Genomic DNA, 14,224 nt, shown 5'->3' with positions numbered 1-14,224 from the left:
TGGGTTTTCTCCTCCCAGCACTACCCCCTCCACCCCTGAACTCCATCTCCCTCCTGCTTTTGTATGCACATTTCTCTCTCCTTCTACACAACTTTTACATTCTCACAGCACCTGACAAAGTGAGCTTCAGTCCACAGAAGTTTGTGCTAGAAATGAGCACATGCACCTACATACTTTGGTAAGTCTATAAGGTGCTCATCTACCCTATTTTCTATGTTGTGCTCTCAACAGGGATACAAGCGACTATTTCAGGGACTTTAAATTACATCTGCAAACTACTGCTTGCTTATGCAGCTAGTCAAAGGCTACAGAACACACTGTTCAACTACAGTTTTCAACAGAACACATGTTTTTACCTAGATAACTTAGTATAGGGCTGTTTTAAACAATGATATCTCAATTTTCACAGCCAGGAAATTTTGAATGAAACATTCTGCCAGGGAGCAGCATCTAAAAAAAACCTGCTTCCACAGATATCAAGTGACGACTGATGACTAGTGAGCATTCAGTTGTATTACATTGTGATAAAGATACACACATTAACTAGTTTGTAGCTTTTTCTTATTTATTCAAAAAGCTGATGACAAAGAGAGGGTTAAAATGTATTATGCCACCTTTTTTTTTTTTTTTTTAACAAGAACAAAGGCTAACAATCCAAAGAGACTGATGATTTACACATCCCTCTGTCCAAAAACCACACACAAATTAATATTTTATACACAAATGTTTATTTCTCAAATAAACATCCCCTTTAAACACAAGGAATGAAGTCTAAATCTTCATAAAGATGAATCCAAAACAAAATCCCTCCAGTACATTGTGTAATCACTGTGTTCTTGGTCACTACTGGCTTTTACTGTTTAACATCAAAAAACAAGGACAGATTATTTAAAAATCATGCTACTGGATTTCTAGCTCTTCCTCTGACCAGCTCTACTGCTGACCTGCAACATTTTAAAATTTTACATCACCAAATTTGAAGCAAGTTTAAGTGTGGAACAGCTGTGCATTAGAACACAAACAAATGAACAAGAAGATTATAAGATGTAGTCAAGTTCATAACGAATGTAGGTGTTTTTCTCGTCATTGTAGATTCGTGGATAATGTGCTATCAAAGCATCCTGAGAGCCAATATAGATTGAATTATAAATCTTCCAATAAACATCTCTGACTTTCCGGGCAGGGTGAAATAAACCCTGGGGAAACAAAACAAATGTGAAATTAAAAAACTTAATTCCGGAGTCATGTACTTAAACCTTGCAACCTTAGAACCTTATCATTCCTTCAGGGTGAAATGCCACTGAATGAATTTCTGATTTATTTTTAAAGAAAAGTTAAAGAAACAACTACTCCCGTATGCATGACAGCACATGACATGAAGAGACCTGAGCTCTACTGATGGCTCTGCTAACTTGCTATGTGACCTGATGCAAGTCACATCACCTTCCTGATTTTGGTCTTCCTTATCTATAAAGTAGGGAATAATGCTATTCAGCTTCTCCTTTGAGGAACAAGTCAAAGTGCAATATAAGGGATAAATTTCTACTACCCTCATACAACAGGTTGAATTTTTAGGCTCTGAGATGGTACTAAATCCACTATTTAGCACTTTAGTTAGTCAACCTACAAATTGAAGGTGAAAATCAGAATAGCCAAGAGAGGCCTTCCCTTCCCTTCCTGCTACTTTCCCTCATTCCTACTCACTTCCCTTTTTCTGCCATTCCTCACCCTACTTATATCTCTAATTAGATATATAAACATGTAACCAATAAAACAGAGCCAAGTCTTCATCCATATTCATTTGTCTGTTTATTTACATCTCCTGCTTGTCATCTATTTTGCATCTTTCAGACTATGACCCTCCAGAGCAGTGTTTGTTTGTTATCTGATTATGCAGCAATGAGACCTTTAATAAAAAGACAACTAATAATATTCAAACCCATTTCTGTCAGGATATGGTTTCTTAGGCCTAACAGTTTGCACTGTCTAGCTTAAGTGCACAAAGGGATGACAGACTATTCCACAGTCCAATACTAATTCCAGTCAATGTGTTCCTGATACTTAGACTAAATTCCATTTCTTAATTTTAGCCTGTTATTTTTTCTTATACCTCTCTGCACTATGTTAAATACTAAGGAATAGGAATAATCTCATTACAAATACTTGTAAGATGATTAGCCCATAGTAGTGTGGTAGTCAAGTTATTTTAACTAAATGTATTTTCTTCAAATTGGCCATCTTCTCCTTTCCATCCTCCCTCCATGTAATTAGTTTTGCTTCACTTCACTAATCACTGCATTATCTGTGTGTTTCTGGTAACAAAAGGCCCCAGAACTGAATACAGCATTTGAACTATGACATAGGTACCAATGAAAGTAAGCTATTACATTACAGCACAATCTCATGATACAATGCAAACATATCCAATCTGATGCCCATTATCCCCAACAGATTTCTCCCCTTCTGCTGAGCCTTGGATAATTCTCTGCCTCTGACTAAAGTTAAAACATACCTGTAAACAATACTGCAACATTCGACACGGCCCAATAGCAACTCTCAGGCCCTCCAGTGCTCCCATTACTGCCTGAATGACGTGAGGTGATGTCTCAAACACATTGGGCCACACATAATTTAACAAGTGATTCAGAGAATCTTCACAGCCAAATCCATATACCCCAAGGGACATATGCTGCACAACTGCACTGGCTGTTTGTCTGTGCACAAGGTCTCTGCAAAGAAAACACAGTGTAATTAGCCAGAAATCTATTTGAAAACAAATTACTATCAATATTCATAAACCTTCTTGAAGAGTATCATTACACTTTTTTATGTGCTACACTCACCTGCCAACAGCGTAAGGCAGAGAAACTACAGGGCAAATCAGGTAAATTAAACACAATTTCCGCAAGTTTTATGGCAAAAAAAAAAAAAAAAGACTGCTCTAAGCTCTGCTCAACAGCAAATTAAGTACCAAAAAAATCAGATTAAAAAACAATTCCTACATGGTAAATCCTGGTTTATACATTCTATAACGATCTTGTTTTTATAAGCCTCTAATCTACTGTGGTATTACCATAAAAGGAATGTAATCTGATTGATCTGCAACAGATAAATCTGTGGGTATGTTTGAAAAACAAAACAAAACAAAAAAACAGTAAGTGTCCATGGGTATTTTTTTTTGCTGTTAAGGAGCTAGGCACAGGGTGGACCTGAATTTAAAAACACATGGAACATGAAAGTGGAGTATAAGTATACTGACCTGTCCATTAAAGCATCTTCAAGCAATGGTGTAACAGCATAAATGTAATCTTTTCCCATCTCGCCAATGTATTCAAACAGGAAGGAAAGAGATTTTAATACACCATTCTGGACATTCAGTTCTGGAACCCTGTATTCATTCATCAATGCAGGCAGTACTGTGAAAGGTGAGCAAGTTTCAGCCACAATAGCAATTGCTACCGTAGTACATACTCTGTTCTGTCTTTCCTGTACTTTCAAGTTATTTAGCAATGTAGCCAGTACATCATGAGGTCTGGAAGAGAGAAAATGCAAAATTTCTGTCAACTCATTTGAAGGGGATGGACTTAGCCAATAAAATAAAATAAAACCACATCAGTCAACAAATGGATAGACCATGCACTTCAACCAGGGATCTGTTAATAGGCCAAGATGATCTGGAAGTTGCATAACTAAGACACCCCCCCCCCCCCACCAACACACACACACATTACATGTAAACCTTGAAGATGTGTACTAATTTTAGAGCTTATTGCCATCAAGCTTTAATCTGCATGTGTAGCAGGTTTCTCCTGTGGCCAGGACTCCTGCCAGCTAGCAGGACTCCAAGCCACAGGGGTGCACTGTGCCCAGCTGGGGATGAGAGTCATGCAGCTGAGGTGATTCTCAGCGCTAGCAGCTACTGACTCTGGATCCTGGCAGCCCCCCGCAGAGTTTCATTTGGAATTTCATGCAACCCCAATACGGGAAAATCGTGGCAGCTGCTATCTCCCAGCAGTGGAGGCTTCATGCACCCCTGAGACCGCAAGATCATAGTAGCTGTGTTGCCCAGTCTCAGTAGTGCGTTGGGTGCCTCTGAGGCTGGGAGCCCCTCAGCTAAGGAGGCTTCTAAGTTGGGGAGCTTGCTTCTTGCTGGTGTGCTTTAAACAGGAGCTGATCCTGGGCTCCCCTTGTACCAGCAATAAAACATGGTGGGATCTAACGTGCTCTCTCACAGTCGCACCTCCTGCCATGCATGTGTAGCAGGCCAGGAGGCACAATTGTGTGGATCACACTACATCCCAAGAAGGACCCCCAACCATAAAGATTCATAATAGCTTGCCTCACTTGCTTTTAGCAGTTGACACATTTGGATAACTAATTATTGTAAATGGATAACTAATTATTGTAACAATATGCAGACTACTGATTTACTTAAACTGCATTCAACAGTCATAGTAGATTCAATTAACAATATTAAACAAACAGCAAAAAATTATTTACTAAAACTCTAAATCTACTAGTACTTTGCTCAAGAAGGGTGTAAAATTATGATTTCAATAGCAAAATTGTATGAAAAAAATACAGGAAGAAAATTATTTCTTTCAAACAAAACATATTCCTTTATGTACTATTTGTGAACTCAGAATTGTACTAGAATAGTACTGTCACTGTAGGAAGAAGGCCATAACTAATTCTACTTTCAACAAACGCAAAGCTATACCATATCTGTGTTTGACCCATGATGCCAACACAAGTATGAAGTCAACTCTCCTCAAAATCTCACTGACAGAGACCTGGTTCACTAGTGTAGCACCAATACCAGGGCACCGAGCACCCAGGCCAGAATGCCTCTCAGTAGGGAAGTAAAGGAGAATGTTTGCACTCGTGCTTCATGGTTAACAGGAGGTGGGTGACCTGTGGCTGGGAGTAGTGTTTTAACTTTTCTGCTTTCCCTTCTCTCCTAAACATGAGTTCAACCAACTTCAATAGCTTGCAAATAACGAAAGTCTGCAGTGTGCCTGCTTGACTGAAACTGGAGGAAACTACTGGGGGGAAGGCAGTGGAGTAAGAAGTGAGGATACAACTGGTTGTTGAAAAGATAGCTTTTACTGAACAAGCAGTGCAAGGAAACTTATTGATTACGAAATGCAAACAAGAGGAAAACAGACAGCAGAATTCTGGCTGCATAGTAGAACAGCCAGTTGAAATAATGGAGAGAGGTGGGGGGAGCAATACAGCAGTGGATGCCTGGAGGACTGGCTAGGCCTACACCACAGAATGCTTTGGCTGCTGACAGATATGGAGGAAAAAGCACTTCACCAGAAGAAGCAGTGTGTTAGTTTGATCTGGCTCTGCAACATCTGTATAGATTGGATGCTTCAGCAAAGCTTTTTGGTACTTTTATTTAATAGCTGATTAAATCAGGTATTAGATAAAAGCACTCATAAAAGCGTAAGTGTTGTATGTGTTTAAACTGCTACAAATCCAGCTTCTGAAAGTTGTGTGCACGTTACAAAAGTATAACTGAATATACTTAGATTCCTACAGATAACAGCCAAATACAAAAACATCCATGTTAACAGAAAAAGAACTACAACTTAAATGCAAAAAACCCACAAAAAACATGATTATTTTCCCAATAAAACTTGCTATCACCACCCTTGTAAGCAAGGGACTACAAATTCAGATTATCATAAGGACAAAGACACTTACCCGATCGCTTTTGCAATATAGCCAAAAGTGTTTACTGTGGCTCTTCGGATAGCCTTTTTGTGAGCTTTTAACAATTCGAGCAGTTCAAAACAAATCCTCATCCATTCCCTTGCGGAAACGTATTCTGCTCCCCTGGATAACATAGGAAATGCAAATATTTCTTTAGTGACACCAAGCTTTTTTCATGTTAAAAACCAGACTGCAGGACAAACACACACATTACCAGCACAGGGACATGGACCAGCCTTACATATCTTTCCATTATTTAAATTAAATAGCTATAAATAAATCAAATAGCTGCAGTATGTGTCAAATGTAAACTGAACCAATGGACATCAAATTAAATTGCTAGCTTCAATACTGTTTAAGTGGTGCTGTATGACAATGAAAAAGTATACTTGATAGGTCATACTTTGTATTCTTTTTTTTTAAATCAATTACAGTGAAAAGCTTAATATGACCAAAAACTTAAGGAACTTCAAAAGATACAGCAGTAAAAAAATCATATATTATATATACACATGTAAAAATCAGTTCACCTGTCCGCGATACGTCCAACTAGGTCAATACAGTTCTCCTGTACTTTCTCGTGTCTGTTCTTCAAGATAGGTGTGAGCCTTGGCAGGAGGTCTTTGATTGGTGGTGTCATCTTGTGCATACCTGTTCAATACAGAATTATGTTAACTTCAAATTCACTCTCCTACAATCACTTGACCTCTGAATGAATTAAAAAAAATAAAACAAAACATACCTATTACATTCACAATGGCTTTAAGTGCTCCTAGTATGCTGCCCAAGACTTCTGGATATTCTTCACCCAGATACTCATACAACACAACACCTAAGTGTCCCATCAGTTTTTCCTATAAACAAAAAAAACCAAGATATAAATGTGAACATTATTCTCATTTTTCCTGCCTTTAGAAAAATCTCCTATGGGAAAAAGGGATGAGAGAAATGAATACCTCTTGGCAAGTCTTCATGACAACGGCAGTACGAGAGATTAGGTCAGCAGCCTGCTGTCTAACTTTGGCCGATTTATTGTTCAAACGCCACAACACTGTACCGCAGATTTGGGGTAAGTATGGTTTAACTCGTTTGCCAAGAGCATTAACCACTGTGCCAAATCCATTCAACATCACAGAATCCTGAAGAACAGCAACAACAACAAAGGTTTAGAAAGGCAAAAAAACACTAGTCATTTGTTATTCAAGTGAATTAATCTTAAAAATAACATTCCACAACTATCTTACATACTCCAACCTTCTACTACAGTTTAACCCAAAACAAAGATTACATAGATTAAACCGTATGACTGGAAGTCTACTATTTGAATTAACTTCTAGAATCATTTTCTGCCAGTACCTCAGTAGTCTGTTCCTGGAAGGCATACAAGATACCATCAATAAGTTGTTCTTCTAGTTTATGGTCAATATCTGCTGCACCTAGATTTCCCATTATCTTCTCAATAGTTTCCATAACCATTTTTCTATATTGTTCAGCTTCATCTTTCAGATCATCCACGATCCTGGAAATAATTTCTGCTGCTCCAACTTTGTTTGCCAGCTCCACTGTGGTATCAACCAACTGAAAACAAACAAACAAAAAAATGTACCTTTAAGCACAACATGCAGAAAAACAAAGATTTCTGAAACCTAGGTGTTCTAGGACAGCATTTCTCAACCTGTGGGTTGCAAGAATATTGTGAGAGGCTTGCAATCAAGTCCCAGAAAAACACGGGAAAGCGTGGGTTTCCCCTTGCAGGCTGGCAGCATTCCAGCCTGTAAGGAGCTGCTTGGGGTGACTGGAGACAGTGGGTTGTGCTGAGGCTGCATCAGGGTAAGGAGAAGGTGCCTGCCCCTCCAGTGGTTGAAGGAGGAGCATGGGGGGTTACTTCAGGGGCAGCAGGGAGCTGCATGGCTGGGCCACTGGCAGCAGGGCCAGTGCCCACACTCACAGGGGTGAAGTGGCCAGGAGACACTGCTCTGGGGGCAGGAGGAGCCATGACCAGGATGCCTGGTGTGGCACGGGAGTCTCAAGCCCAGGGCAGGCCTCCCCCTCCTCCTCCCTCCAGTCTGTGCCAGGGCCAGACTCACTCCACTGCCATCCATGAGCTGGAGCTGCTGCACCCACCATGCTGAACCAAGCAGGACAGGGGCAGCTGGGGACTCCCTCCAGCAGGGCTTGGGGGGCAGGGGGCTGTGGATCGGGACTGGCCAACATTTACAAATGGGTCCTAGTACAAAAAAGGCTGAGAACCACTGATCTAGGAAATTCTCTCTCAGCCAAAGAGCAGACAGGGCTTTGGATTCTTCTCTCTGGCCTCTCACTCAGGAGAGGCTATTGCCAAAATATTCCACTCTGGGGGTACAGTGGGGGTAATGTACTTGGGGATACATTATCTTGAATGGATAATTAAAAGTGATGGCATGTGCTGTTTTTGAGCTAATGCAAGAAGGCTGAATGCACATTTAGTATATATTTAAAGAACATTCTAATATTGTAAAAGCCCAAGTCTGTCTGTCACACTTTAATTGCACTCTGATTGGCTGTCTCAGAAGCCAATCAGAGTGCCCTATACAGACAGGGCCAGACAGCAAAGCGCACCCATGTCAGTGGGGACTGGGGGGCCGAAGGGGAGGGAGTGATGATGGGGACTGGAGTGCCGCCGTAACAGAGGACTGGAGCACCACCATAATGGGTCCTTGGAGCCAGGGTCCACTCCCCCACCCCCAACAGCTGGCAGGGAGGGGAGGTGGCAGGAAACAGGGAAGGGAGGGGAGCAGGAAGGGGAGAGGGGGCTACTGCCTGAAGTGGGAAGAGGAGAACAGCTCTGGCCCAAGGCAGGAAGGGACCCAAGGCCTGTTTCCCCACCATGTCAGTGCCACCATGATTCTGAAGCTGTGCCAAGGACCGGACAGCCCGCTCCCTGCAAGAGGCAGAACAGTGGCAGTATGGGGTGTTAGGTAGCAGCACTCCATCCCTGCTTCCCCCACCCCCATTCTCAATGGGCAATTGGCCAATTCAAAAATAAAGACACCAAAAATACACTAACAAATACTAACGTTATTTTTTAAAAGCTTCTTCAAACTAAATACCTGTCTGTAGTTTCTTCTGTCCAGTGCCATTCTGTGCTGCCAAAAGTGTTTGAAAAATGGAGGCAGAATCTCTGTTTTAATATAGTTTGCTTCAACACCATCTGTACCACAACACTGTTTTACCACCTATCAAGAAATAAAACAAAGTTGACAGTAAAGATCACATTTCCTTTTAGAAAAATCCTGACAAATAGGTTCTATTTCAAGTTAAGTCACAACAGCACCAGGTTTATCTTAAGCAGCATACAACCATCCGTAAATGATTCTGACATACCTTCAGCACAATTTTTTTCATTTCTTCATCAGGAGACTGAAACTCTCTAATCAGGATCAGCATTACTTCTCTGGTATAGTAGTTGGCATACTCAGCATCCATAAGTGGAATAAGATAACCAATGGCTTTCAAGAAGGCAGCCAAGCCCTATTTTAATACATAACATATTGTAATGAGTTTAAGATACGGCACCAATTTAAATTTCAAGTAGAAAAAGAAAAAGATTTTAGACACACCTTTCCTCTATGCTGACGTATACCCTTCCACAAGGGCTTCAGAACAGAGTCAAATGATTCAATACCATAAGGAGTAGCTGCCTCAGCCAAGGCAGCAATAGCCAAAGCACTGATGGTACGTACTTTCTGCTGCTCATCCACCAGACCTGAAAATACAAGTGGTATTAATAATGGAACTTAACAACACTGTACAGAGCTCGTATATTACAAACAAATGAGGGGAGTACTAAAAGGGACAGGAAGAGATTAATATCTCCAAATAGAAATATACTTCAGTTCATTTCATCTCAACTGAAATCACAATAAGAAATGCTGACAATTTATCTAGTTTGAAATTATCTTGTTTGAATAGAAAATTACTTGTTCTAGATTTAAAAAAATAAACAACTATTTAACCCAACACAAACAGATGAGTCACTTCAGTGTCAAATGGCTCATAAAATTCAGGCCTTTCAGGAAAGGCCAAAAGGTACTAATATGCTGGTTTCACTTGGGAGCCATATACAGACAGGTCATTTTAGAAAAGTCACATGGAGGTCAAGACAGCCTGAGAAACCCTGTGCTATTTTTAACACTTTGAGAAAAGAGCCTTGAACCAAAACATTTGACTGCATGAGAATCAGCAGAATTTCACTGAAAAAGTAGCCAAGAAAATATCAGCCTTGTTTACCACAAATTAAGTACTTCTATTGTGGATATAAAACATACCACTCCCCAGTCTCTGACCTCCTCAATAATGAAGTCCCAAAAGATTCACAATACAGCTGTTGGACTGACCAGATGTTTCACTAAAAACATGCAGTCAATAACAATGGGACCCAAAGTGCTACAGAATATATTCCCTCAACTAATATCCTGTTAGAACTGTTTCACACTATGCTAAGTGAAACCCAAGGCTTCTCTCTAAACTGTACCATGACAAAATTACAAGACTTGATATCAAGAGAAGGCAGAACAATACTTCTGTATCAATGGAAACCTTAAGTACCAAATGGTTCTACAGAATCAAAATGGTATTAACCTTGTCAAGTAGTCAGATATGGTCCACATAGCAAAGGTTATACTTTTTGAAAAGTAATGGATCAAGTCCAAAAAAAATGTAGATGCTCTAGTGATTTTTACATTATTGCCTTCCGTGTCTTATGGCTATGGTGCTCACACATGTAATTTACTACAATTAAAGCAAGCAATGGACCAAAATCTAAAACAGGTAGTACAAAAAGGAAAGAGAAATATTCTTATATCAACTACTGGACTGTGAATTCTAGACCTAACTTTTAGGAACCCGAATCATCAATTTAATCTATAATTTTTTTTTCTTGTTCATAAAGAAAAGAAAAAAAAAAAAAAGAAGAGTAAGCCTGAACTCACCATGTTCAATAATTTCAACCAAACTTCTGAGATGAGGCAAGATAGCACATCCCATAAGAATTGCAATTTGTTGCACAATCTTGATGCCAGTATGCCTTGCCTGCCAGGATTTTTTGCTCTTACATACAGCTTTCAGAAAGGGCAACAGGGAAGGAATGCCTAAAGCAGAGGCAACAACAGCAAAGGCTCGAGCTGTTGTATTTCGGACATATTCATCCATGTTATCAATATCAGGTCGCATGGTGGAGATCATTGTAGCCAGACCAGCAGCCTGAATGACAAAGAAAAATACATGGCTAAAGTATAGCTTAAAAGTTAGTTGTTCCTCTCTCCTTTGTTGTAGGTCTGTAATATAAATCACTACGTTTTCAGTTCTACAGAGCAAACTATTTATGTCAAAGTGTTACACAGCTACATGTGTTAGTTATATTAACTCATTTAGTACCAAAACAAGACTGCTGCAATATTACCTTGGCCAAGTTTGAAATAATTTCTCTGCCTTCCACTCTAGCATAGTAGTCTTCATCAATCAGAAGCGGCTCAATGACCACAAGAATCTGTAACAGATACCAGATAATAAATCAACATTTACATTCCCAAAAAGTTCTTACCTCAAATATTCACATCTACTTCAGTACCTTTGCTCCTACGAAAAGGCTATTTTAATGTGAGGGTTTCAAGGATCTTGGGGTTTACTTTACATTTTCCTTACTGTATTGTCCCCACATTCATCATAAACACTAATCCCAGTGCTAATTTTCTAGGTAATTTTCTCCTCTGAGGTAAACACCAATGCCACTGACACTGTATAATCAACTAGCAATCTTTTGTTTCCAAAGCCATGCATCCAACATCTATAAAACATGTTTGTAAGTTACACAGCCAAGGACACTAACATGAAAAGAAAAATGAACTCTTCTAAAAAGTATTGTAAATTTTGATAAGTTTATTGTGCACAACTTTAAAAAGCTACTCTGAAAATACAACTGGCATGGGTAAGTGTAAAAACCATTTCTGTACAGCATTACATTCTCTATGGAAACAGCGGATATATGTGCAGTTATTAATGGTTAGAGACTACATTCATAAATGAAAGATTCAGTATTGAAGAAAGGTTCACTGAAACAAACCTTATGTACATATGGTCGGACCAAGTCATCTAATTTGTATAGGATTCTATCAATAACTTTGACAAGCAAATGACGTTCTTGATCTTCAAGCGTTGGTGACATCAGCAGAGGTAAAATCTGATTGAACAGTGGACCTGCTCCAAATTCACGAGCTTTATCAGTAATCTGACGCAAGGCAGCCTAAAAACCCCAAAACATACTGCATATTAATCAACAGGGAACAATACTTGAACGACAAAAATTTCCTCTATAATAAAACAAATTAAGCTGTAATTAGGTGCAAGCCCACTAACTTCTATAAAGCTAAACCTGTTATTGACAGATTATTTGAAGCAATGATCTTATGATATATAATAAAGTATAAACTAGCTCTCATAACTGTAAAAAAATATGCACCAGATGCAACTAATTTTAGAATAATTACTGTAATGAATACATAATCTTAGAGTAGAACAGAAAAAAAAGAGGCATAAAACACAAAAAGAAAGCTAAAGATAGATGAAAAGAAAGGAAAACCTTTAAAGACATGGGATGTGGATTTGCTCTAGGCTTTTTGAGGAACAAGGCTGTAAATCTGAAAATGAATCCTGAAACCAAAGGGGAGCACATTAAGATTTCTGAAAATGAAAACAGTAAGTCTGTATCACTGTACCTTTCTCATGGGAGGTGTGCCATTCTTTATTTTCAAAAGCAATTTCATTATTTTTCTCTCTTTCTGTTCTTCTGGACTGAGAGTTGATTCATCAACATCAACCTATGAATAATTACAAATATATTACCTAATGCTTTTCCGTACACCATTTGTAACCCTCTATTATAAGAGCATATCAAAACAACACTAAAACAATAGAAGTAAAATTTAATTTACCAGCAATTTATCAAAGTACTGAATATCATCTGGTTTTAGGAATGGAAGATTTCCAGAGGGTTGGTCATTGACACTCTTCATGGTCCTGTCTTCTGTTTGCATGTGGAACCCCGTCATACCACCCAAAGGTGTGGGAGTTGCTGTAAGTTTACGAGCTGGAGTACGAATAGGCACATAGCCAGCCGGAGGAGGGAGAACCTAGGTGAAACGTATTAAAATACAGCAAAATGAAACGGGGAAGATATGAAACACTTGAACACAGATCTAGAGTAGTATTTTAACAGACTGTAACCCAGTCTGTTAAAAATAAAGTGAACCTACAGTCACAAAAGTGCTGAGCAGGACTGATACAAACATCTATTGTCAATGGTTTAGTCTACAAATTTGCGACAGTTTTAGCATCTACCTTCTTAACGTTGTAAATAAAGATCACCTTTTTCGCTTTTAACATTTTATCTGAAAGCAAAGTAGGCCATAAAGTTCTCAAGAGGATATAAACGTCATTAAGTTACTTTAAGAAGCATTTGATAACGATATTGAGAAGTGAAATGAGAATTTTTTAATGCAGTGTACTCAACACAGCCTAACTGACCATCTGTAACCCATCTAGTTTGTTCTGCCATCCCCTCAACTGCAGATCTGTACTCCAGAGCTAGTCAACTTCTAAGCAGCTTTGGGCTAGAGATGGCACTGGTCATAGGCCCCAGGCCACACATCACAGGGGCCATATGCTGTGGGGGTTCCCAGGACTCCTGCTAGGTGCAACCCCCCTGCTATATAAGCCCCCCACTACCATGTGGGCAGAGTGAACCCCCTGTCTACCCACAGGAGCAACAGGAATGTATTGTTGCTGCTGCCACTAGACTGGCAAATTGCCCTGCTTCCATGCAAGCCCACTCCCTCCCTTGCCACCACTGAGCCTAAGCCCCACCCACTGCCACCATATGAACGTGCAAGCCTCAGGCATATACTTCCCTCCCTGATCCCTCCCCAGCACTGTTGTTCAGGCAACCCAAGCCTTCCCCTCCAACACCCAGTGAGCTTACTAGGCTGCCTCCAACCATGCTGCCCTGCCCTGAATACTTCAGCTGCCACCACAGCAGCAGAAGTAATAGGGTGGGCAGCAGTGGGCCAGAAGCAGACCACACTTTTAACATCTTGAGGGCTACATATGGCTTGTGGGCCATTAGTTGGACAGCCCTGCTCTAATCAGTCCTCATATGGATCTACTATTGAAATCAGTAGGAGCTCCCAAATGTGAGACACAGAATAAAAACAGTTCCTTCAAATGTCAAACTTATCCAGTCCACGGGGCTGAGTAAGTAGTGTAGAAACTAGTCTGTTGGCCAGATCCAGAGCATGGGGACAGTGCAGGCTGAATCTGAACCCAGAGTTGCCACCTGCCCCACAAGGTTAGAAAGTTGGTGGCAGCAGCTGCTGCTCCTCCAGCCAAATTTCTGGGCCCTGTACACAGCTCTGCAGGGCAGATGACACAGCTTAACACTGAAGATCCTGCCCATGGGGCTCCCCATAGG

At 40.1% G+C, this 14,224-nt stretch overlaps 1 protein-coding gene across 2 annotated transcripts in view; it reads right to left on the bottom strand.

The window, feature by feature from the left end:
• Positions 1-709: 709 nt before the first annotated feature.
• The window catches only part of SF3B1 (splicing factor 3b subunit 1), a 29,668-nt gene continuing 16,153 nt past the window's right edge, over positions 710-14,224 (bottom strand). For both annotated transcript variants that reach the window (XM_019554031.1, XM_019554032.1), the window contains 16 exons: positions 12,690-12,887; positions 12,474-12,575; positions 11,822-12,001; positions 11,162-11,248; positions 10,692-10,962; positions 9,321-9,466; positions 9,085-9,231; positions 8,811-8,936; positions 7,078-7,299; positions 6,678-6,860; positions 6,464-6,575; positions 6,252-6,372; positions 5,713-5,844; positions 3,260-3,532; positions 2,513-2,729; positions 710-1,196 (listed from right to left, as the gene is read on the bottom strand). In XM_019554031.1, coding sequence (XP_019409576.1) covers positions 1,038-1,196; positions 2,513-2,729; positions 3,260-3,532; positions 5,713-5,844; positions 6,252-6,372; positions 6,464-6,575; positions 6,678-6,860; positions 7,078-7,299; positions 8,811-8,936; positions 9,085-9,231; positions 9,321-9,466; positions 10,692-10,962; positions 11,162-11,248; positions 11,822-12,001; positions 12,474-12,575; positions 12,690-12,887 — 2,676 coding nt within the window. In that variant the 3' untranslated portion in view covers positions 710-1,037. The remainder of the gene's footprint in view (positions 1,197-2,512; positions 2,730-3,259; positions 3,533-5,712; positions 5,845-6,251; positions 6,373-6,463; positions 6,576-6,677; positions 6,861-7,077; positions 7,300-8,810; positions 8,937-9,084; positions 9,232-9,320; positions 9,467-10,691; positions 10,963-11,161; positions 11,249-11,821; positions 12,002-12,473; positions 12,576-12,689; positions 12,888-14,224) is intronic.

This window comes from Crocodylus porosus, unplaced genomic scaffold (assembly GCF_001723895.1).
Source record: "Crocodylus porosus isolate Cpor-Errol unplaced genomic scaffold, CroPor_comp1, whole genome shotgun sequence".
Taxonomy (NCBI): Eukaryota; Metazoa; Chordata; order Crocodylia; family Crocodylidae; genus Crocodylus; species Crocodylus porosus.
This window is presented reverse-complemented; position numbering and strand designations above follow the sequence as displayed.